This window comes from Mesocricetus auratus, unplaced genomic scaffold, assembly GCF_017639785.1.
Source record: "Mesocricetus auratus isolate SY011 unplaced genomic scaffold, BCM_Maur_2.0 Super-Scaffold_6730, whole genome shotgun sequence".
Taxonomy (NCBI): Eukaryota; Metazoa; Chordata; class Mammalia; order Rodentia; family Cricetidae; genus Mesocricetus; species Mesocricetus auratus.
Window position 1 is genome coordinate 110684234 of NW_024429184.1, and position 25934 is coordinate 110710167.

Sequence of the window (25934 nt, forward strand, 5' to 3'; positions counted from 1 at the left end):
TTATGTTTTGGGAGGGTTTTTTCTTTTCTTTCTTTCTTTCTTTCTTTCTTTCTTTCTTTCTTTCTTTCTTCTTCTTCTTCTTCTTTTTTTTTGCATGCATGTCTGCACAACTTGTGGGCAGTACCTGTGGAAACCAGAAGAGGGCTTCCCTGGACCTGTAGTAACAAACAGTTATGAGCTGCCATGTGGGTGTTGGGAATGGAACCTGGGTCCTCTGGAAGAGCATCCACTGCTCTTAACTGCTGAGCCATCTCTCCAGCAGTTAATTCACTTAAAGCGAATACATTCCCTTACACACTAAATACATTCAACATGCTCCTGGCTCCTGGAGGAAGTCCTATGCCAATTTCTGAGGTGCCCCTGGGCTCCAGGCTCCTTCTATTCATATGTACATTGACACCCAGCTTCCCCAATATGAGCTTTTCACTCAATGTAGTTTTGTCAGTCAATTCATTTTAAAGGCTAAGTTGGAGAATTAATGGACAGTATTACCAGGTTAGCATTTATTGTTAAAAAGCGTTCAGAAATATCTTTATTTATTTCTGAAAGGCCCAATTACAGTATTATTCCTTCAATAACACTTCTCTATTGATACGTTGAATCATTTTGTGCTAAATAGTAGGGCAGAATGAGTAATCTCTTGCCTCCTGCAGCACAGCAGACCAGGAAGAGACTCACAGAGAATTGCAAGTTGTTACCATCCAGGCAGCATAGGAGCTGTGATCAGAAGCGATGATGCTCACTGAGGGACTTTGCAGTGGAGCAGTAAGAAGGTGAAGGATATGGCAGGCAAGTGGAGAATGATCAGAAGCACAGGGCTAACCAGATGAGGCACCGTTTGACTGTCTTTGGTATCTTTAGACAGACGCAACTCTGTGCATCCTAGTTGCTTCACACATAGGCACACACCTTTAAAGTGTTTCCAAGATTTTTTCCTATACTTTATTCCTGTGGTCACAGGACAACTCATGGGAGTTGTGGGTCTACCATGTGGGTCTGGGGATCGAACTCAGGTCTTTAGGTTTGACAGCAATCACCCCTAAGCACTAAAAAATCTCACGGGTCCTAAATGAGTGATTCTATAATGCCTGCTTTACAGATCTAGGAACTGATGCTGGGGGAGGTGTGGTCTATAACTTCCATGTTCTCTAAAATGGCAGAGTTTGGATTAGGAGCAAGGTCTACATATTCAAAGCCCATCCTCTCATACCATACATAAGTGAGTATGATAGGGTGAGAGCAAGATAGAAATGGGGGAGGGTCTGTGCCTTGGGAAGGGATTTATGTGCACCGGGAGCCATCCTTACCCACAAGGCTTGGCCCCTAACCACCAAACTAGAAGGACTCTCAACGCTCTTCTCAGCCACCAAGCACCTAATTTACATCTCACACATGTTTACAATTTGTGTCTCCCTTAACCAAAGGACCTAATTTTTTTTAAGCATCTATTTTTTAAGGTCTACAACCTGGTGATTCCATATGCATGCACACTGTGAAATAGTCACCACGTTCAAGGTAACTTAATGTGTTTGACCTCTTGGTGATGACAGACTGTCATGTAGAAGTGTAAACCAAAATTAACCCTTTCTTCCTCAAATTGCTTTTGACCATGGTGCTTTATCATAGCAATAGAAAGCAAAAGTCGCACAGTGGATTAAAGCAAAGCAGGAAATCTCTGCTATTGTTCTTGGACACTCCCTGATGCTACTCTTAGCTATGTGATTTATGGGGGATAGGTGACCATTTGTACATTTCAAAGGGATTACCTAATGGTCACAAAGATGTTAGCTCACACACAAAGGAGGGCAATAAATGGCTATTAAGAGGGCTTGAGGTTATACAGGATATTTTGGTTCTGGACCTGTAACATCCTAAACTCTCCACAGTCACTGAGGTTCTAATCAATTAACCAGTGGAAGATACAGCTATTTTCAGAGAACTTTGATACATAGTAGTCTCTCTGAGCTTTGATTTCTTCTACAGTAGAAGGGAACTGTACCAGTGTCCCCGTCACCACGCAGAATTGGTAAGAGAGTAAAATGAAAGAATGTAGTTAAGAGTGTGCTATGAATTACACAGCACCTTGTCCGTGTACCAGAAGGGAAGAGTTTGATTCCCTATGGGGGCATGTAGGCTGTCAAGTCAGTTCTTTCAGTGCCTCTCAATTCTGTCACAAGGTGGCAGCAGAGTCCCATCTTTGCTCCTGTCTTTGGTGGTGGCTACAGAAGGGTGACAACAGAAAAGGGTTGTAGATGCCTTACCCATCCTTGAACTAGAGTGCTATCTCTCCTCTTCGTTCTTCTTTGACAGTTTCATGCATTCATATAGTGTGTTTTAAACAAACCCACTTTCATTCCCTCCTGGCAACACCTCCCCTCTATCACTCCACTTTTTCCTCCCAGCTTCATGCGAGCTTTCTTAAAAGACCACTGAGCCTGTGTAGTGCTGTCCGTATATGAACAAATGTGGGACACTCCATTGAAGCATGGGTAGACTCTTAGGGACCAAACCCCTGAAGAAAACTGACTTGCCTCTCTACTAGCAGTCAACGGTTGCCAACAGCTCCTCAGAAAGGGGTGGGAATTAATGAGTTCCTCTCCCACCCATTCTGCAGTTTTGGCTGTCTTGCTCTTGTTCAGGTCCTATGTATACAGTCATAGTTTCTGTGAGTTCATGTGCATAATAGTTGATTGCCTTTTCTTCCCTAATTCTGTGCATAGCATCTTCAAGCCTTGTGAAAGCTATCCAATAGGGATAAAGCTTTCAGGTCCATATCAGATTGACTCTTTATGTCATGGCTCAAGTATGTAGTGTCTTCAGCAATAGGGTCTAAACCATCACATTCTGGAGGGTAACTGAAAACAATAGCAATGGCCTATAGTGTTTGTGGTATGTATGGGACCACACTGATCAAGAACTCAAAAAGAAGTAGCCAGCCTGGTGGTGCTGCACACCTTTAATCCCAGCACTCGGGAGGCAGAAGCAGGCAGATTTCTGATGGTTTGAGGCCAGCCTGGTCTACAGAGTGAATTCCAGGACAGATAGGGCTGTTATATAGAGAAACCCTGTATACAGAAGAAGAGGAGGAAGAAGAGGAGAAGAAGGTTATTGTTGATGATGATGATGAGTAAGAGGAGGAGGAAGAAGAAGAAGAAGAAGAAGAAGAAGAAGAAGAAGAAGAAGAAGAAGAAGAAGAAGAAGAAGAAGAAGAAGAAGAAGAAGAAGAAGAAGAAACATGCAGGGAACAATGGAGTTGGCCTGGCCTAGCTGCATTGAGAGGCATGAGTCAGGATTTTTCAGGTTAGAGTCATGGCTCCTGGGACACAATGTGCTTTCCAGTTTCTGAGAGACTGATGCACTCCCTCAGACAGTGAAGCATTCAGGTTGCTTTGTGTTTTTCTGTGTGTTCCCTTAGTAGTCAAGGAAGCATGGACACTTGAGAGGATAATTGGTCTTAGACATTAATCTTGTATACCCTGTATAGCATGCAACTTCATTGCATCCTGGCAACTACAACTGTATTGATTCTGGCAATTGGCATTATATTTTGTTTCTGATAAAGCTATAAAAAGTCTGATTGCTCTCAAAAAATTGTTATAGCCTCAGTCTTGCTGTGGCCCCTCCAACATGAGCCTGGTTGTATTCCTTGTGGCTGTATCAGGTGACTTTGGCCAGGTAAGTAAGTATGGACACTGACAGTAATCCATACTGTCTCCGGGGCAGGCATATTATATATGCCTCACATATTATAAAGTAACCCCACTTAAGTTCCTTTTACATATGTATATATGTACATTTAAAGAAACTTTTATAGTAATAGGTTGCCATATGGCATTTTAAAAATTCTTTAGTGTTAGCAATCCCTCTCTATAGTCACTCCTCTTTCTTGACCCCCATCTCAATTGAACGCTTCTTGTTTCATTAATCCTCTTTCCCTTGTATACCACCTGCATTCTAGTCAGTTCCCTTGAAATTTGTCTTCCATGGCCCCTTATTAAATTTCCTGACTTCTGTGGGCACTGCAACTTAAACACACATAACCTAATGATGCAAAAGTTAGCACCTACGTGCGAAAAATAACACATACTATTTGTTTTTCTGGGACTGAAAGTGATTGTGTCTAGCTCCATCCATATACCTACAGATTTCATTTTTCTTCACAGTGAAATAATATCCCCCCAACATTATATCTCCATCATCTATTCATCAGGTGATGAATATGTAAGTTGTTTACATTTATTGGCTGTTGGAAATAGAGTAGTAAAGTACATGGATGAGAAAATAGCTCTGTAGTAAGATATAGAGTCCTTTGTGAATATGGCCAGGTGAGGTGTAGCTGAATAAAATGGTAGATTTGTATGTAGCTTTTTATTGCCTCTCCACACTGATTTCCACAGCGACTTCAGTAGTTTGCACTCCCACCAACAGTAAATGAGTGTTCCTCTTCCACACATTCTTCCCGGCATTTGTTGTCATTTGTTTGTTTTGTTTTAGCTATTCTGTCTGGGGGAAGATGAAATCTCAAAGTAGTTTTAATTTTCATTTTCCCAATGGCTAAAGATGTAGAACATTAAAAAATTTCAAAGCCATTTTATTTATTCTTTTGAGAACTCTATGCTTAGTTGTATGTCCTGATTTTTAGTCAGGTTGTTTGTTTTCTTGGCATTTAATTTTTTGGGCTCTTTGTATATTCTAGATGGCAACCCTCTGTGAGATGTATAACTGGGAAGGAGTTTTCCCCCATTCTATAATCTTCTTGTTCACTCAAGTGATATTGTCCTCTGATAAACCTATGATGGCCCATTTATCAACTTTTGGTCTTAATGCATGTGCAGTTGGAGTCTTGTTCAGAAAGTCCTTTCTCTTCCAATGAGTTCAGGATTAATCTCTATTTTTCTCCTTTATTAGATTCAGGGTATCAGGTCTTATGTCGTAGTTCTTGATCCCTTTGGAATCAGGCTTTGTGCTGGAGGAAAAGTTAAGATCTAGTTTCACTCATCTGTATGTTGCCAGTCAGTATAACCAGCACCATTTTTAGGCTCTGAAACCATATCCAGCATTTATTTCTGAAAGACCTTGACTGCAAAACTTCTAGCAGCAATGCAGAAATCCAGTTGCACCTAATTTCTAGAACACATATAGATGAAGAGAGGCTTTACCTGGAAATGGCCCTCGAGTGTTAACATGCTTCTTTCAGGGTTAGCTTCCCTTTTGTGTCTGTCTAAGCCTCCGTGGGTCTAGTACTAAAATTCTCATTGGGTAAGGAATGCTGCCCATTTTGCATTGAGAAATGTGTACCATCTGGGCATCAGTTTCCCTGTTCAGATTTAATCTAAACAGACTGGCAGGTCACATGTACTACAGCAAGCAGATAGGTGTTCTGGTTAGGGTCAGTCAGGAGTACTGGATTTCCATTTTTGCAAATTTGTTCATATGTGTAAGAGTTGGTTTCCTGACAGGATCTGGGGATGTAGGTTCTGATGAGAGGGCATAGTCTTACTCTCCCCTTTAATCCCTACCCTTATAGTTATCTGGGTCACTGTCATTCTTCCATTATGCAGTTCATTCTTCAGAAGTTGATCCCAGATTCACCACATCCTGACTCTGGACCACTTTGCCTAACTAGCAGTTTCCTTATTTCTAGTGTAAAGTGACTTCATCTACCTTTGAGTACAGTTTTAAGACTGAGATGTGAGTGGAGAGACAAGAGGTGTGCTGTCCCTTTGGGCTGATTCACAAAACAGCTAAGAGAATACCAGCCTATCTCCTGTTTGTCCTCTGCATCTTGTAGAAAGATTCTCGGCTTCTTAGATGAGGGTAATTCTCGGTAAAGGTATTTATAATATCATGGATTCTCTGTTATAGCCATGTTACAGTGTTTTCTTTACCCTCCTCTTCTCTTTTCTCCTCCTCTACCACTGTCTTGCTTCCTCCCCCTCCTCTACACTTTCATCCCTTCCTCCTCCTCCTAGCCCCCTTCTGTTTCCTATTTTGCAGTGCCAGGGCTCTAACCTAGTGTCTTAGACATCCCAGGCAGCTACTCTAGCTCTGAGCTACATTGTCACAATTTCAGTGTGTTTACTTAATTTTTTAATTTATTTTTCAGTTTAAATTTAGATAAGAAACAAGGTTGCTTCACAAGTCAGTTCCAGGTCCCTCTCCCTTTCCCTCCCCTCCTCCCGTGCCCTCCCCCAACCCCCCATTATCCCCTCATTTCCCCAGGGAGGGTGAGGCCCTCCATGGGGGTGTCCATAGTCTGTCATTTCATATAGGGCAGGGCCTAGACCCTTCCCCAAGAGTTCAGGGTGAGAGTGCACCTCACATTGTTCTATGGGAGTCCAGAGACCGTGTGTATACTTGGGATGGGTACTGATCTGCTGTCCAAGGCTCAATAGATTACCTAGGCCTCCTCACTGACACCTAGATTCAGGGGGTCTTGATCAGTCCCATGCTGGATTTCCAGGCTGATGCCTGGGATTCAAGAGTTAACCTTTGTCTGGTCAGCTGTTTCTGGGGGTTCAACCAGCCCAGTCTTAATCCCTTTGATCATCAGTCCTCCCTCTCTGATACTGGCTTTCTTGAGTTCAGCTCAGTACTTAACCAGCCAGTAAATGAAGTTTCTGTTTCCCAGACTCTCTGGCAATAGGATTGTAGGCTGGCACTCCCCAGATCTATGTCTAAAATCCATATATGAGAGAGTACATGCCATGTTTCTCTTTTTGTGACTGGGTTACCTCACTCAGGATGGTTTCTTCTAGTGTCATCCATTTGCCTGCGAATCTCATGATTCCATTATTTTTTTCTGCTGAATAGTACTCCATTGTGTAGATGTACCACATTTTCTCTATCCATTCTTCGGGTGAGGGACATCTAGGTTGCTTCCAAGTTCTGGCTATTACAAATAAAGCTGCTATGAACATAGTGGAACAGACATCTTTGTTATATGAATGGGCATCTTTTGGATATATGCCTAAGAGTGCAGTTGCTGGGTCTTGTGGTAGGTTTATTCCCATTTTTCTGAGGAATCTCCATACTGCTTTCCAAAGTGGCTGAACCAGTTGGCACTCCCACCAGCAATGGAGGAGTGTCCCCCTTTCACCACATCCTCTCCAGCATAAATTGTCATTGGTGTTTTTGATTTTAGCCATTCTGACAGGAGTGAGATGGTATCTCAGAGTTGCTTTGATTTGCATTTCCCGGATGGCTAAGGATGTTGAGCACTTTCTCAAGTGCCTCTCAGCCATTTTAGACTCCTCTATTGAAAACTCTCTATTTAGTTCTGCAGCCCACTTCTTAATTGGGTCCTTTGCTGTTTTGGAGACTTGCTTCTTGAGTTCTTTGTAAATTTTGGAGATCAACCCTCTGTCAGATGTGGGATTAGTGAATATTTTTTCCCATTCTGTGGGCTGCCTTTTTGTCTTGCTGACTGTGTCCTTTGCCTTACAGAAGCTTCTCAGTTTCAGTAGGTCCCATTTATTAATTGTTGATCTCACTGTCTGTGCTAGTGGTGTTATGTTCAGGAAGCTGTCTCCTGTACCAATTCGTTCAAGGGTACCACCCACTTTCTCTTCTAAGAGGTTCAGTGTGGCTGGATTTATGTTGAGGTCTTTGATCCATTTGGACTTAAGTTTTGTGCATGGCGATAAACATGGATCGATCCGCATTTTTCTACATGCCAGTCTCCAATTATGCCAGCACCATTTGTTGAAGATGCTTTCCTTATTCCATTGTATATTTTTAGCTTCTTTGTCAAAGATCAGATGTTCGTACGTGTGTGGGTTAATACCCGGATTTTCAATTTGATTCCATTGGTCTGCCTGTCTATTTTTGTGCCAATACCAAGCTGTTTTCAGGACTATAGCTCTATAATAGAGCTTGAGGTCAGGGATAGTGATGCCTCCGGACGTTGCCTTGTTGAACAGGGTTGTTTTGGCTATCCTGGGTCTTTTGTTTTTCCATACAAAATTGATTATTGTTCTTTCAAGGTCTGTGAAGAATTGTGCTGGGATTTTAATGGGGATAGCATTGAATCTGTAGATTGCTTTTGGCAGGATTGCCATTTTTACTACATTGATCCTACCTATCCAAGAGCATGGGAGATCTTTCCATTTTCTGAGGGCTTCTTTAATTTCTTTCTTTAAAGATTCAAAGTTCTTACGATACAGGTCTTTCACTTGTTTGGTTAGCGTTACCCCAAGGTATTTTATGTTGTTTGTGGCAATTGTAAAGGGTGATGTTTCTCTGATTTCTCTTTCAGCCCTTTTATCATCTGTATATAGTAGGGCTACTGACTTTCTTGAGTTGATCTTGTAACCTGCCACTTTGCTGAAGGTGTTAATCAGCTGTAAGAGTTCCCTGGTAGAGTTCTTTGGGTCATTGATGTAAACTATCATATCGTCTGCAAACAGTGAAAGTTTGACTTCTTCCTTCCCAATTTGTATCCCCTTGATCCCCCTTTGTTGTCGTATGGCTATAGCTAGAACTTCAAGTACCATGTTGAAAAGGTATGGAGAGAGTGGACAGCCTTGTTTTGTTCCTGATTTTAGAGGGATTGCGTTGAGTTTCTGTCCATTTAGTTTGATGTTGAAAGCAGCCCAGTCTTAATCCCTTTGGTCATCAGTCTTCCCTCTCTGTTACTGGCTCTCTTGAGTTCAGCTCAGTACTTAACCAAGGGAGTCTGCCTCTTCTTCGATCAGCCACTAAATGAAGTTTCTGTTTCCCAGACTCTCTGGCCATGGGATTGTAGGCTGGCACTCCCCAGATCTATGTCTAAAATCCATATATGAGAGAGTACATGCCATGTTTCTCTTTTTGTGACTGGGTTACCTCACTCAAGATGGTTTCTTCTAGTGTCATCCATTTGCCTGCGAATCTCAGGATTCCATTGTTTTTTTCTGCTGAATAGTACTCCATTGCGTAAATGTACCACATTTTCTCTACCCACTCTTCAGTTGAGGGACATCTAGGTTGCTTCCAAGTTCTGGCTATTACAAATAATGCTGTTATGAACATAGTGGAATAGACATCTTTGTTGTATGAATGGGCATCTTTTGGATATATGACTAAGAGTGCAGTTGCTGGGTCTTGTGGTAGGTTTGTTCCCATTTTTCTGAGGAATCTCCATACTGCTTTCCAAAGTGGCTGAACCAGTTGGCACTCCCACCAGCAATGGAGGAATGTCCCCCTTTCACCCCATCATCTCCAGCATAAATTGTCATTGATGTTTTTGATTTTAGTCATTCTGATAGGAGTGAGATGGTATCTCAGAGTTGTTTTGATTTGCATTTCCCGGATGGCTAAGGATGTTGAGCACTTTCTCAAGTGCCTCTCAGCCATTTTAGACTCCTCTACTGAAAATTCTCTATTTAGTTCTGCAGCCCACTTTTTAATTGGGTCCTTTGCTGTTTTGGAGACTTGCTTCTTGAGTTCTTTGTAAATTTTGGAGATCAACCCTCTGTCAGAGGTGGGGTTAGTGAATATTTTTCCCATTCTGTGGGCTGCCTTTTTGTCTTGTTGACTGTGTCCTTTGCCTTACAGAAGCTTCTCAGTTTCAGTAGGTCCCATTTATTAATTGTTGATCTCACTGTCTGTGCTAGTGGTGTTATGTTCAGGAAGCTGTCTCCTATACCAATTCGTTCAAGGGTACCACCCACTTTCTCTTCTAAGAGGTTCAGTGTGGCTGGATTTATGTTGAGGTCTTTGATCCATTTGGACTTAAGTTTTGTGCATGGCGATAAACATGGATCGATCCACATTCTTCTACATGCCATCCTCCAGTTATGCCAGCACCATTTGTTGAAGATGCTTTCTTTATTCCGTTGTATATTTTTAGCTTCTTTGTCAAAGATCAGATGTTCTTACGTGTGTGGGTTAATATCCGGGTTTTCAATTCGATTCCATTGGTCTACCTGTCTATTTTTGTGCCAATACCAAGCTGTTTTCAGGACTATAGCTCCATAATAGAGCTTGAGGTCAGGGATGGTGATGCCTCCAGACGTTGCCTTGTTGAACAGGGTTGTTTTGGCTATCCTGGGTCTTTTGTTTTTCCATACAAAATTGATTATTGTTCTTTCAAGGTCTGTGAAGAATTGTGCTGGGATTTTAATGGGGATTGCTTTTGGCAGGATTGCCATTTTTACTACATTGATTCTACCTATCCACGAGCATGGGAGATCTTTCCATTTCCTGAGGGCTTCTTTAATTTCTTTTTTTAAAGATTCAAAGTTCTTGCGATACAGGTCTTTCACTTGTTTGGTTAGCGTTACCCCAAGGTATTTTATGTTGTTTGTGGCAATTGTAAAGGGTGATGTTTCTCTGACTTCTCTTTCAGCCCTTTTATCATCTGTATATAATAGGGCTACTGACTTTCTTGAGTTGATCTTGTAGCCTGCCACTTTGCTGAAGGTGTTAATCAGCTGTAAGAGTTCCCTGGTAGAGTTCTTTGGGTCATTGATGTAAACTATCATATCGTCTGCAAACAGTGAAAGTTTGACCTCTTCCTTCCCAATTTGTATCCCCTTGATCCCCCTTTGTTGTCGTATGGCAATAGCTAGAACTTCAAGTACCATGTTGAAAAGGTATGGAGAGAGTGGACAGCCTTGTTTTGTTCCTGATTTTAGAGGAATTGCGTTGTGTTTCTGTCCATTTAGTTTGATGTTGGCTGTTGGTTTACTGGATATAGCTTTTATTATGTTTAAGTATGTCCCTGTTATCCCTGATCTCTCCAAGACCTTTATCATGAAGGGGTGTTGGATTTTGTCAAAGGCTTTTTCAGCATCTAGTGAGATGATCATGTGATTTTTGTTTTTCAGCTTGTTTATATGGTAGATTACGTTGATGGATTTTCGTATGTTGAACGTGTTTACTTATTTTTAAAGAGCTATCGTCCAAGACAGACATTAATCCCGGTGAGAACAGGTTATGTCTCTCTTGCTGTCTGTTGCACTTAAGCACATAGTATATGGTTATTAAATGTGTTGCTGACTCAGTGGGTGGATAGATGATTTGCTCAGAGCCCAAGCAAAACTTCAGATTGCCTGCCTCTTTTTTTCATATTTTTAAATTTAAATTAGGAACAAGCTGTTTTTACATGCCAATTCCAGTTCCCTCTCCCTCCCATCCTCCCATACCCCCACCAATGCCCCTATTCCATCCCCTTTCTGCTCCCCGGGATGTGTGTGTGAGGATTTCCATGGGGGATCTTCAAAGTCTGTCATATTATTTGGAGCAGGGCCTAGACCCTCCCCGATGTGTCTAGGCTGAGAATATCCTTCTGTGTGGAATGGGCTCTCAAAGTCCATTGATATACTAGAGATAAAGACTGATCTACTGCCAGAGGCCCCATAGATTGCCCAGGCCTCCAGTCACCCATGATCAGAAGGTCTGAATCTATCCTATGCTGGTTTCCCAGCTATCAGTCTGGGGTTCATGAGCTCCCCCTTCTTCAGGTCAGCTGTATCTGTGGGTTTCCCCAGTGTATGTGGTTTTGTTTGTCTTCCTGTCATCAGTGATTTCATGAAGGCTGCAATTCAATAGCTGTTTGGCATCTACTCCCTCAGGCACTGAAGCTAGGGAAGTGTAGACCTTTCTTTATACTCAAGTCCACACTCCACTTTCAAACAAAGATCTGCGGTCCCATGTTATTCAATGTCTGTAGTCTATAGATATTCACTGAACAGTTTGTGGCTGATGCTCCTATAGTTGGCCTTGGAATAACCAAAGTGAGGAAGACATACATTGCTGTACTCAATGAACTCAAGGGACACACACACACACACACACACACACACATGTATGTATGTATTTATAAACATGTATAATCATAAAAGGGGATTTATTATTGTACTGAGAAAATAATTTTCAAAATCGCTTTCAGTTTCCAAAGCTCTTTTTCTTTGTCTAGTCCTAACAAATCCATGGGGGGGGGTGCAGTGAGAAACTGGTAGAAAAAGAATAAAAATGTAGGAAAAGGTCTCCAGTTCTTAGGTGAGCTCAAAAGAACCGGTTTAGCTACATGACATGGAGAAAGGCAGGGACTAGTCAGCCACCAGTTTCAGGGGGTCCACCACTCCATGCCTTTCATTTCTCTCAGGAGAGAAATGTCCCAGCCTCAGCTGTGAATTTGATTTGGGCACATAAACGAGGGAAAGAGACCTTGTCAGCTTGCAAGAAGCATTTACCTTCTTTATCGCACCTCTGACTTCTGGGAGGAATTCCTGAACACCGCCTGGAACTTTTTTTTTTGTCTCTTGGATCCCTTCCCCAGTATTCTTCCTTACTTGTGGCTGGCTGAAAAGTAAGTTAATTCCACCTTCGACGTCAGCTCTGTATTTAGTTGGTGTTAATTTTCCTATAGGTAGCTTTCAGTGTGGCCAAATGAAAGGAAAACTTTCAGAACCCTTGAGCTAATGCAGCCTTATTAAAAACACTGTAGACGGTCCTTTAAGAAAATTAACAACAAAAGCACTCTATGATCTAACAAGGCCACTCTGAATATGTGTTTCCGAAGGAATTAAATCAGTATGTCAGTGTCAGGTCTCATGGCACAGTTCTCTAGTCCCAGCCTAGTGCCCACCTCTCAGTGGCCGCAGTGGCAGGAAGGGAAATAGCACGTGATCAAAGCTTCCCCTTGCAGCTGGGACAGCCCCCAGCTATGAACAGAGACAGAGCAGAGTTTAAACAGCCACAGGCTAAGACTTTCAGGAGTCACACACTGACTCCTTTGGCCTGGTGCTCATCCAAGCTGGGAACTAACAGGGGATTTCCCATCTTTCCTTTAGACTCATTCCATGGTCACACGAGAGGTAGTCCCGATGGTCAGCCCTGATCCAGAACTCTCCATGGGTTTTGGCAGGCTTTTTGTTCCCCTACCCAAATCCAGCAGCTCTCCTGATCAAGCCCATTGAACATCTCTTTTACATACACCCAGCCAGTCGGGGCCTGCCAGAGCATGTGTGAGCCCAGGTTTCCCCAGTCCAGCTCTCAGATGGCTCTTCTCTCCCTGTCTTAATGGACAGCCCTTTGAAAACTGGAGAGCTTGATGTGGTGGCTCAGGACAAAAACCGCCGCAGGTCTGTTGCCCTGTGTTAGAGGACAGCCTGCATACAGAGCAAGGTCTCATCTTCCAGACTTTCCTTTCCTTCGTTACTTTCCAAAGTTAAAACAAAACAAAACAAGACAATCGACAGTTGTTACAGTGTTAGAGACTTCTATTTTATAAGCTTAAGAAAAGTTTAAAAGACAAGTAACGAAGTCCAGAGTGTTAACTGTTACACCATGGGGCCTACCATCAGTCACTGTTTCCAAACGGGATGTTTCCATAGAACATGGAGAGCTTGAGGATCTGCAGGGGAAATGTTTACGAGATGCGATGTTGACGACAGGCTTTGTGTTTCTTTTGTAGAAATGTAAGTTTTAAAGGAAAGGAACGTCTGCATTTCTAGGTTCTGAAAATGTGGTTAAGCATTTTCAAATGCTCTGCTTAAAAATAAAACTATTCTGTAGATTTTCTTTCTCTTGTAGATTTTGTTTTAGTCATTATTTGAACAGAGTTCTCAGACGTGAGATGCTCATCCTCTTCAGCTCCTTCTATGTGCCTTCATACAGGAAATGAGAGGTTTTCTCCTTGACTCAAGCTGTTACTCTGTCTCCACTCAGATATAAAATATTTGTTGTCCTTATGTGGCCACAGTTTGCTAGTCTTTTATTAAAAACAACTCATGTTGTGAAAGAAAATATTTGCTCAGTTTTGTCATACACTTTTCATAGAATTTAAGGTACAGTCAAATAAAAAGAACATACAGTTGTTTGACCATCTTTCGTACCTTGTAAGTTCAAGAATTAAGGAAGCGTTCACTTTTGTTTTAAGACAGCTTTTCCATGTGATGTTTTCATGGAGCTCATTTTCTCTGTGTGCTAGCCTGAAGTCTGAATGTTGTGTTGGCCGTGGAAAAGTCCAGCCAGTTAGGCAGAGTTGCTGTGTGCCCTTGATCTCCGCATGATCAGTTAACTGGTTACACTCATTCTGGTTTCCATCCATGTAAATAATTTAGGAAGAAATATTTAATTTTTCTCCTGAGATAAATGGGGATGCCCGAGTATGGTTATTTCTTTTAAGGAGTGCACCTACAAATATTTTTGGCAAGTTCTGTCGTTTTCTGCATTTGCCATTTATGCTACTGCCTTTTATAAAGAACTAGTATATACTTGAGACAGCACAAAAACGTTTTAAAATTTATAACTGTAAAACAAACCTGTAACTGACTTAATGTCTTCAGATCTAAAGCTTATAAAATGTTATTTCAATATTTCACTTATTACCAAGAAAAAAGCATTCTCAGTCTTTTGTAGAAGGGAGGAGAAGTTTTGCATACGTTTTTTTACTCTTTAAATAAAGACACTTATACTAGCATAATAACAATTATGTATTTCATTGTTTTTTGTAATTTTATATAAAACAGTTATTTTCTATTTTTACTCAAATATTTGTGTATAAAATGTAAAAATAGTAAATGAGAAAAATAAAACAATTATACAAGAAATTCTTATGTTGGGGGAAAAACAAGTAAAAGAAGCAGAGTAGAAGAAAAACCACTCTTTTTATGGAAGCAAGGTGAGTTCAGGTGGAGGAGATGGTGCCTTGTGGGTCAGGAGAGGGAACACTAATAGTTTTTGTCTAGTTCTTTCTCTGCTTTTAGTAATTTGAGCAGTGCTGTGTTGCAATGAAACTAGGGTTAGCATTTCTTTACTAAGTAAGAAAATGATCATGTTGAACATTTATTACAGAACTTCCTCTACGAGAAGAGGTAGAATGGGTAAGGAGAGAAGCTCATTGTTTAGTTCACTTGGGTGTCCTGCACTGTTTCTGTGGTTCATCCATCCTCAAATGGCAGAGAATACAAGTTCTGCTGAGAATAGGAAAAGGTGGAAGGAAGGAGATATGGGGAAGGCGTGATAGTAGTCCAAGAGTTGGAAAAAAATCACAGGTATTATGAGAATATTTACTCAAAAGAAAACAAATTTGCATTTATTTACAGTACAAATAGGCTGCAGTCCAAATTTAATAGGTATCAGGGATGTCTAACTAAGGAAATAGCCAAGCTGTGTGATTTAATAAAGGTCTCCTTGACAGCTATTGAAACAATAGGTCAATTATCTTGTTACAAATAATCTAGCTCATGGTCCTATGTAAAATGGATCCTTTTATAATGTTTACTATTGAGAGAGATGATATTTTCTGAGATGTTGTAGTTAATTATAATGTTGCTCTTAATAAAATCTTCCAGTTAACAAAGTTATAATGACTCCTATTTAATAAACACAAAGGCATCAAGATAAAAGGCCATTTTGTAATGAAATCTATTGATATAGGTCATTCATTAATTAAAATGATATCTGGCATAATTAGAGTGCTAATGAATCTGTAACCAGTTTTCCTAGTCTTAAAATATCATTATTAGTAAGGAGAAATGTAATGTTATCTCAAGTTAAGGATCTGATTCAGACAGAAAAATTAATTATAACTACAATGTTCAGTCTAAATGTAAAAACCTATTTTCAACTATAATAAAATACAATTAACTAATAAATTATAACACTGTGTTTTCTGATTTAACTAATTAATTGAATAGTCATGTGATTGCAAGTTACAGTTTCATCTGAAAGTAGAATTGCTTTGATGTGAAGGAGGCATAGCATGGGTTTTATTGGTTGTAGCACAGCTAATAATGTTATGACTCTTTCAGTGAATAGCAGGAACTTTGTATCCCAGTCATCTCTGCTATCCTTGTTATCTGCTTTCTCTTCTTTGCTCTTTATCACAGCAATTGTGGATAGGCTTCTTGGGTGATTATTCTTCCAAGGGAAAAAAATCAAAGGTGGGGATACATCTCTGTGTGTTCTGTAGATGAATGGGATAGACATGGTTAACCTAAAGCAAAACTGTGTTTAACGCTGGCTTCCTCTGCATCTCACCTTATTCCATGGTCTTCCTTTCCTCTCTTCCTTTTCAGAGGGGCTTTGGTTTTGGTTACTAGTTTCTATACCCCTGTGGTTATGTGAGCCAGTCTTAATGATCCCTTGGATTCATCCGTGTGCATAGTGGACAAGGCGATATTTTCGTATCTTTCCTGAGGTGCCATGCACCAACAGTGGTGAATAAGCGTCATTAGGTCCTTCTGGAAATTTTTGTTGAGAAAGCCATAAAAGAGAGGGTTTATGCATGTAGAAACCATAGCAACCAAGTGGCAAACTACAAATACCAGGTCATGGTGGCAGCTCATCAGCATCTCATGATACCAGTCAAAGATGACATTGAAGATGTTCAAGGGCAGCCAGCAGGCGCCAAAAGTCACTACAATAGAAATCAACATCACATTTATCCTCTTGTTCTCATGGAGGCGGCCTTCATTTTCCTTCCTCTTGTCCACCTTCTTAGTTCTTTTTCGGAGGCAGATAACAATCCTCAGGTAGCAGATAAGAATAAAACCCAGAGGGACAAAATACTGGAGCATAAATAGTGATGTGGAAAAGAGGAGTTGGTTCAGTTTGGAAGGCCAGATCTCCACACAGGCTACCCGGTGGGTGTAGATGTCACTAGGGAGGGAGAGATTGTGAAAGGGCTCATTGGTGAGGTGGTAGGAAAGGAATAAGGGAATAGACAATGAAAGGGAAATGAGCCAAATCAAGATGATGCCCCAGTAGGCATGAGATACCCTGGGCTTCCAGCCACGGGGGTTCACAATCAGCTGATGTCGTTCAACAGCAATCAAGACAAGGGAGAATATAGACACGGAGATGGAGACACTTTGCACATAGGAAGTGAGTTTACACATGGTGTTCCCAAATATCCAGTGGTCCATCAGAGTATAGATGACGGTGAAAGGGATGCACATGACACACACCAAGATGTCGGAGAGGGACAGATTGGCAATCAGTATGTTAGTAACATTTTGAGCTTCTCTCTGCTTCTTAAAGATGATGATGATAAGAGAGAGATTTCCAAAAATGCCCATGATTAGGACCACAGTATATGCTATGAGTAACAAAAGTATGGCTAGAAAAGGGGGTTGACAGGACTCAAAGTAGAAAAATGCAGAGTCGTTGCTCTTGGCGCTGGTTTTATTAGGAGCTGGTTGGTATGGGGGCACTTCCATTATGTCAGGATTGTAATAAGAGGTTTTCTAAGCTTGCTTGTATCATCGGTGGATGTTTGGTCATCAGTTCTTGAGGGACCCCTGGCTCTGAAACTAATCAGTGCCTCTAATCTTCCTGATCTCTGTCTCTATTTGGTGGAAACGTGAATGATGTCAGCATACACTTGAGATCCTAAAAATCAAACAGAAACCAGAGAATTAATGTAAGTTTCTGTTTTTTTAGAGAGAGTCTCATATAGCCTAAGCTTTCCTCAAACTTGCTATGCATGAAAAGTTGACCTTGAACTTCTGCTCCTCCTGCCTTCATCTCCTAAGTGCAGGGATTACAGGCATTCATCATCACACAAGATTTTATGTATTCCTGGGAATAGAACCTGGGACTTCATGTATGTGAGGCAAGCATTCTATCAAGGGAGCTACATCTCCAGCCACAGAATCTTAACAATATCTATGCTACTGCTAACAATAGAGACAATTCTATAAAGAAGACAATGTTCCTGAGGATGTGGACATGAGGTAAGTGGGTCTCTGCTTAGCCACGTTCTCCTCTCACTTCATGCAAACATTGTATTAGTCTTATGAGTAAGTTACTTGAATAAGACAAAAATGTGACAACACCCAGGTATAACTATGAAGTTATATATATATATATATATATATATATATATATATATTTCCATCTTCTTTAACTTCTGCCTTTCTGCCTATTTTGTCAGGATCATATGAATATCTACCTTCTTCATATAATAGACGGTGCAAGTTACTAATGTAGAGATTGTACTGTGGAGGCCAGAAGATTGTGTTTGGATTTGTATCTGTCACAGTGTGTTTGTCTTTACTTCCAAACTCATGGCTGATACTCACAGTAACAATATTAGGAGGTGGGACTTTAAGTAGGCCAAATGGTCTTTCCCATTATGGATTAATGCCACATAAAAGTGAATAAGGCCTAAGCATGTAGCATAGAGGTAGAGTGCTCACTTAATATGTACAAGGATTTGTGTTCCATCTGCTACAAAAATCCATCCACCATGCACTTATGCATGCATGCATGCATGAACACATGTATGCCTCCATCTATCAAGAGTTTGCTGCTTTTGTCCCTCTACATGTAAGGACTCAGTACTTGTATCCTCTACAGAAGCATCATCCTGGGAAGCAGACAGTGGTCTTCACCATACCTGAACTTGCTGACACACTGATCCTGAACTTAATAGAGACCAGAACTAGGAGAAATGAGTTTCTGTTGTTTATAAATTACATAACTATGGTATCCCTTACAGCAGCACAAAGGAAGTGGACCAAGACAGATTCCAGGCAAATGTGTTCCAACTTTTGACCCTAGAACACAGCATTGTCATCTACCAAGTTCATGATTGAGAACAATGTGATTAAGTTACCAAAAATTGGAAAAAAGTCTTATAATTTTAAAAGCATGTTTATGATTTTGTGTTATAACATTCTCATAGCTACTGTCAGCCACTTGTAGCCTGCAGGCCACAGATTGGATATATCCAAGAGCATTAGTGGAAATGACTTACATCAGATTCCTATCTGAAAATTGGGAGTAAATAATGCCTGTCTGTCTTAGCTGTGTGAAGATTATGTAAGATGATGCAACTGAACCATGTTTGGGACTCTGCTCAGATTTTGAGAATCAAAGAAGGAATTAAATGCACAGACATCTACTACTTAGAATTAACTTTTTAAAAGACCCTATGCATCAATTTCTGTTTTCCTCCAGGTTTCATCTAATGTCCAGCTCAACATAGTTTAGAGTGGTTGTATTCAGTGGAATTATTCACATCAGGAGATATCACAAGCTTAATGAACTAAGAATAAACAGTGAGGTTTCATATTTCCATCCTAAAGAGGACATATGGAAGGAGGGTAGAGGGGAGGGATGATAAACCTCCTCACATTGGTTGATTCTTCAGGAATCTGAGGAAAAAAAACATAAATAAAATTGATAAAGGAAACTGAGCAACAGGAATGGGAGGGGATGAACCTTTCTTTGCAGTGTGAAATTACTTTGGCCTGCTCTTCCCTGAGCTCAAAGGCCTCAAAGATTGCTGCTGGACAGAAAGCACCCCGAGAATACTTTTGTCTGTACAATAAACGCCACAATGAAAAACACCGTAAAAATACCACAGATGAATAGGAGCCATTGAGAAACACTGTATACTTTATAAAGGAAGCCTCAGGGGACTTGTTGGCAATGTGGTGACAGGAGAAATAGCAATGTTTAAAAACATCAAAATAAAGGTTTAGGGCTTAGATGATTCAGGGTTTCTACAGAGCTGAAGTTAACAGATATTGACTGAAGGGAAATTTCAAAATGTATTTAAGTGCTTCATGTCAGTCAATAGACTTTAAGTATAGGTGAGAAATAGAAAGCTTTGATTGCTAATCAAAGGCTTCCCACCAGGCAAAATTCACTTGGAGGGGAAAGGAATGAAAAGGAGATGGGAAGTAACTACATATGCAGTCTGCTGTGCTAGCGTGCGTGGGAATTCTTTGAAGAGGACATAACTGCTGCTAGCTAGTAGCCACTCCTATAGTGTTCAGTTTATTCATTAGTCAAATTAAATTTTAAAAATGGCCTCTTCATTTCACATCTTTGTATAAGGGCCAATGAAACGATATCTTGGAAACATTTCATAAACTGCTAAACACTACTCATTATTACATTGTTGATTGTGCCAGTTACTTGGGCAGAATTGATCTGGCCTCCACCCTCCAGCCACTGGAGTGCTTTTCTATCTGCTGTATGGTTTATATCTCCAGCATCCCATTTTGTGAGAAGGGGTGGGCATGTTCTAGCTCTATCTAGTTTACAGAAAAACCAAATCTCAAAAGACACAAGAAATTAGCTGGAGCCAAACAAGCTCATCAATGTCGTATGTAAGTGATTTTCTCTACAGTTATTATTGTCCGTAAAAAATGATAGAGGAGGAAGCAAGAAAAGAGACACCTTCATAGAGGGAGCCATTATAGGTTTAAAAAGAAATTTGGCACCAGGGAAATGTTCAGAGATCCACAAGGATGGCCACAACTAAGAATCTAAGCAACAGTGGAGAGGCTACCTTAAATGCCCTTCCCTGATAATAAGATTGATGACACCTTATATGCTATCCTAGAGCCTTCATCCAGTGGTTGATGGAAGCAGAAGCAGACACCCACAGCTAAAAACTGAGCTGAACCCTTGGAATCCAGTTGCAGAGAGGGAGGAGTGATGAGCAAAGGGATCAAGACCATACTGGGAAACCCACAGAAAGAGCTGACCTGAGATGCTCACAGACCCCACTCTGACAGAAGTAGGCCTCCTGAACCTCAGAGTCAGTTGGCAGGCCTGGGAAATCTATGGGGCCTCTGTCAGTGGAACCAGTATTTATCCCTAGTGTAGGAATGGGCTTTGGGAGCCCATTTCCTATGGAGGGATAATTTCTCAGTCTAGATTCACAGGACAGGGCCTAGGTCCTACCCCAAATGATGTGACAGACTTTGATGATCCCCCATGGGAGGCCTCACTCTCCCTGGGGAGTGGATGGGGGGGTAGGAAGGGGGATTGTTGGGGGTTTGGGAGGATGGGAGGGAGAGGGAACTGGGATTGGTATGTAAAACAAGATTGTTTTTAATGTAAATAAAAACTTACAAAAAAGCAAAAACTCACTTTCTATGAATCCTGTGAAGACAGCTCTGATAACAGCTTTTTCCTTACAGATGTGAAAATCTACAGAGCTTTACGGAGTCCCTAGTAGATGGGCAACAGAGAAAGGAGTAAATAACGGCAGCCTTTAGTTTTGCCCCTTCTTACTGATGTTTTCACAGTGGATTGGGGTGCTCACCATCCTGCAACAGCAGGTACAAGGCTGTGTAGATTAGGATTCGAGGAAAAAATGCTCTCAGGTCTATAAACTCCTAGAGAGACTTAGAGCTTAGAAAAGCCAGAAAAGCACTGGATGAGCTTCATCTGGGAGGGACTCAGGGGTGAATTCAAGAGCTGCCTTGCCCAGTGCCCTCTGCACAGCTCAAAGATAGTAGTGAGATCCCTAAATATGGCCTTCAAATTGCACCACTGGCTTTTCAGTGTACATAATTGGTAACTCTGAAGTTTAACTGTGTAAATCCTGCTTATCTGGAAGCAGAGTAATGCTGAGCTCAAGTTCATAAAAAATTCTTAGGATACAATTCTATTTTAGGGATGTTCATCTTGGGTTGCTCAGTTGGAAATGGAGGAGAGATGTGAGATTTCAAAGGAACAGATGACATTTTGCTCAATCTAAGGGTAATATAAAACAGAGGTATTCTCCAACCTTCAGCTTGGTTATATCTTGATCACGGAGTGCCTACCTTGACTTGCTTCATTTATGTCTGTGGTGTAATAACTTCACCTTAAGTTAATTTAAAATATTTTATGTTTATGTATTTCAGGATGAACAAAATAAGAGCACTACTCTATGAAAATCTCCATGAACATATCTGGGTATCTTTTTGTTAAGAGTGTATTTGTCTTTTTTTCATTAACACACTTCTTTTGGGGAGGAAAGAGAAGTTCTGTGTAGAATTTGTGTGTGTTTGCTCTTGGTCACTCTGTTCTTTTCTTATCACTAACTCCCCCACGTTCTATCTGTCTGTCCTTTTTAAATTTCTTTTTCCTCTTTTCTTAACTATGGAACACAGTTAAGGAGAACAAAAGCATATTTAAAATTATTTAGAACTTTGTTTTGTTAGAATGGAACTCTAAACTCCTTTACTTGATAGTGATCCTTCTGCATGCCTCTCACTTGGCAGACGCTACTGTGACCACAGCTCAGACACCTGGCTGTCAGACTTCCATGTTCTTGCCACTGTTTTCTGCTGCTTCCTGCTACAAATGTCTTTTAAGTTCTACATTTTATACTATTAATTTTTCAAAACAGAGCAGGAGCTTTCTGCAACTCTCTCTCCCTCCCTCCCTCCCTCCCTCCCTCCCTCCCTCCCTCCCTCCTTCCCTCTCTCTCTCTCTCTCTCTCTCTCTCTCTCTCTCTCTCTCTCTCTCTCTCTCTCTCTCTCTCTCTCTCTCTCTCTCTCTCTCCAGGACTCACTCTTCCCCCTTAAGTTTCTAAGAATACAAGTTCTGTTAATAGAAATAGAATCTTTAGTTGTTAGGGAATTAGTGATTTTCAAAGTACTGCACATTTTTTGGTTAATTCACCAAGCGTTCATGTACTGACAAGGTAGGTTGTCTAACCTGATCTCTTCACAGTCTCTTGTTTTAATGGGAATGGCAATTCATTTTTGATTTACATGCTATAGAAACTAGAGCCCACTGACTTGTTCATGATCAACTAGAACTGTGTATTTCAAACCATTACCAAGACATATTTTTGTGTATTTGGTCATTTAATTTGTTTAAAAATTAGTCAAATGAATTGTTCTATGAAGACAAATGAAACTAGAATTTTGTACATTCCTAAGAATGCAGATCTACAGTGTGTATCCACAGTTATCATCAAGAAACAAATCATACTCACTCATAGTTGTATTAAAAAGCTCAGTTGGCCTGATCATTCAACATTATGCAAACTTCTTTATTCTGTTTATCTGCCCATTAAAAACTCAATTTTATATTTACCTTTAACAGAAGTGTGTTGCATCTTATAATTTGATATTTGTTTACTATGCACATTTTTATTTTTTTCTGCTGGAATAGTTTAAATGTTTTTTATGTCTTGAACTCCACAAGTTGCTCAGCTCATGTCACATATAAGTGGAAAACAGACACATTTTATCACCCAGAGCTGCTCTTCAAATCCAGCCACCACACATCGTTTGAATTGGCTTTACTTTTTTTAAATGTAATGGGAGCTTGTCATTTTAGGAATATTATATTCTTCAATTCTTAAAGCAGCACCACATCAAAATGTGTCCCAGAAAGAAGGCTTAGCTTTGCCAATGAAAATAAGGTTACTGGCATTTAAAGTTTACTTACTAGCAAATAAACAAAAGCAGTTAAGTCTTCATTGTATAAATAGTAGCTCTGGGAACTTAAAATTTTTCTACAATAGTGCATTCTAAAGCTAATAATTTGTTTTTCAGATAACAAAAACAAGAACACAACTGATACAACTAAAATTGAAAGCAGGAAATTTTAAATTTTTGAGAATCTCATACTTTAAAACAAGAATATCTTATCACAAAATACATCTGAAAACCATATTTATGTGATTATAAATTTTCTCACAAACTTGCTTCCCAATTTTTACCTGTTAGAAATTCCCAGCTCTATTACTGTCTTTTCATCTTCCTCATGCTTGAATTCTTCAGTCTTGATAACTTTAAAGTTTGTTTCTCTGCAGAAGGATGCCACGTGAGTTATGGCTCCAAGTTCCAACACTTCCTTCTCCCCTGCTGATGTATTTCTCCTGGAAGTGCTCTGCAGTTTCACTTCAGGAGCTACTCCCTGTAGATGGAGTCAGTACACAGGCAGGGCAGATGGAGTTCTGCCATCCACGGGGTGCTGCAGGCCACCAAGGAGCAGGCAGGGAGGAGTCAGGAACCTTGGCAGCAGGGAAGCTCAGCTGCAGCTGCTTAAGGGATGTCGTGAAAATGTCACAAATGTCACTCTCTGGCATCTTCAGAGACGACAATAAGAGTGCAATTTGAAAATCTATAGCTTTGTGAAAATCGGAAAATTAATTCAAATATACCTGGAAAATTATTAGTAAACATTATTAGTTACTTGTAGACAATTTACTTTTACTTAATAGGTGGATTTCATTTTACATTGTGCCATAGTTAATACAAAAGTTTTTAATACTAAAATTAACACTGAATTTCTTAGAAAAAGATAAATAAAAAATCTGTCTTGAGACAGAGGATCATGTAGTCTGGGCTGGCTTTGAACTTATTAGATGGTTGTGGTTGATTCTGGGATCATGATCCTCTTGTTTCTGTCTGCTAATGACTGATATTATAGTTATGTACCACTATACCAGACATAAATATGATTTTTATTTAAAACTTTGGCAACTAGCTGCTTATGGCTGTAAATGAATGTCAGCACTGAAAATGACTTGTGCTTGAGAAACTGTTAGAAGAAGCAGACTGCTTCTCATGAAAATGTTGGTTAATTAAAATACATGTTCCCTTCATCTGTTACCTTCAGTCCATTAGGCCAAACCATGTTCTTGATTATTTCAATTTTCTGTACTCATATTAAATATCACAAATAAATGCTCTATCAGATACAAAGGACACAAGAAAAATAAGTGAAACCTGGACCATGATGGCTAATAGTTTTTATTTGTATCACAAATTATTTTCTAATGTTTTTTTACCAGATTTTTTTTCCTGAAGTTTGGTGAACTGTCCCAGACTCAGTCTCACCTACATCAGATCTTAGAAATGAGCCTTTCCAGCTACTAGGAAACTTATAATATTTAATAAATAATATGTGATCCCCAGGACGCACAGGATGTGATCCTTTGCACACAGGTGGAACTATAAATGAGAATTTGTGAGAAGAAATTGTGTCCACAAAGACTGCTGGGTTGATTAGAACTACAGTGATGTGGAGAAGCTGGATTGTTGCAGGGTCACATCCTAATTACCTTATGTTGGGCTAAGTTAGGTAAGCTAAGAATGTTATCAGGTAACATCCCAGACCTATTTAGAAAGGTCTTGTAACTGCCTCTCTGATGTACCTCTCAATGTATTTTAAACTTGCCTTGACTTATGAATTGCTTTGTTCTGTTACTAAAAGACTTCCTGAAACTTCTTCCACATGGAAACATGGAAACATGGGGTAGCCAAGCTCCATGTTTCATGGGCCATGACACTTAAAGTTGGCTCCAGAACAATAATGAGTGTATCTCCCTCTGTCTCTGTCTCTCTCTCTTTCTCTCTCTGTCTCTCTCTCTCTCTCTCTGTCTCTCTCTCAGGAATTCATACTCTCTCTGTCTTTATGGAAAGTGAGTAAATTAGGCAAAAGAGAGGATCAGATGGATTGGCTGGCTTTTTATTCCTTGTGTGTAGAGCAAAAAATTACATCTCTGCTGAAATGCCCCTCCTGAAATTCAGAACTTGGAAATCTTGGGAATAGTTGGACAATGAGGGGGAAGGAAATGAGAAATAATAGAAGATCTGTCAACCAGGCTGACCTCAAATTCACAGAGGTCTTACTGCCTCAGCCTCCCGAGTGCTGTGATTAAAGGCGTGTGCCACCACTGCCCAGCTAGAAATAATAGAAGATATTTCTTAGATCTAATTAATACAAAGGGAAGGGAAATCCATGATTCACCAGGTAAGTAGGGGTGCTTACTAATGGCCAGTGTTGAGTACTTAGGGTAGTCAGGGAGTGTTCTATCTCTGAACTGCTTGAATTAGAAAGTAATTTTAAGCAAAGGGGAAAGCATCCATGCCTTGGCTTTTGAGGCTAGAAAGTATGGAAGAAGACAGAATCAGCCCAAGCTCTGTGGAAATGGAGAAACTAAATAATGTAACTGCTCATTTTTTTTAACACAAAGACTCAAAAATCTGAATAGGTGAGAAATTATTTTGATTGCAAGCTGAATATTTCATTGTGTGAATGTACCTCATCTCCATTATTCATTTATCAGGTGACAGACATGTAGGTTGTTTCCATTTCTTGATGGTTATGAACAGAGCAGCAATGAACATGGATGAACAAGTGTCTCAGTAGTAGGGTATAGAGTCCTTTCAGTGTGTACCCAGAAGTGAATAGCTGGAACTTGTCATTGATGGATTTTCACCTTTTTGTGAGGACTCTCCACCCTG

General features: G+C 40.3%; 1 protein-coding gene across 1 annotated transcript; it reads right to left on the bottom strand.

Moving 5' to 3' along the window:
- Positions 1 to 15960: 15960 nt before the first annotated feature.
- LOC101837411 (neuropeptide Y receptor type 6) lies at positions 15961 to 17258 on the bottom strand. Its single transcript, XM_013112707.2, has one exon. The coding sequence runs from the start codon at positions 17151 to 17153 to the stop codon at positions 16038 to 16040; it is 1116 nt and encodes a 371-aa protein (XP_012968161.1). The 5' UTR covers positions 17154 to 17258; the 3' UTR covers positions 15961 to 16037.
- Positions 17259 to 25934: the final 8676 nt, after the last annotated feature.

What these genes read in the sequence shown, in the direction of transcription:
- LOC101837411 (XM_013112707.2), bottom strand. Translation starts at nt 17,153, where the DNA reads ATGGAAGTGCCCCCATACCAACCAGCTCCTAATAAAACCAGCGCCAAG.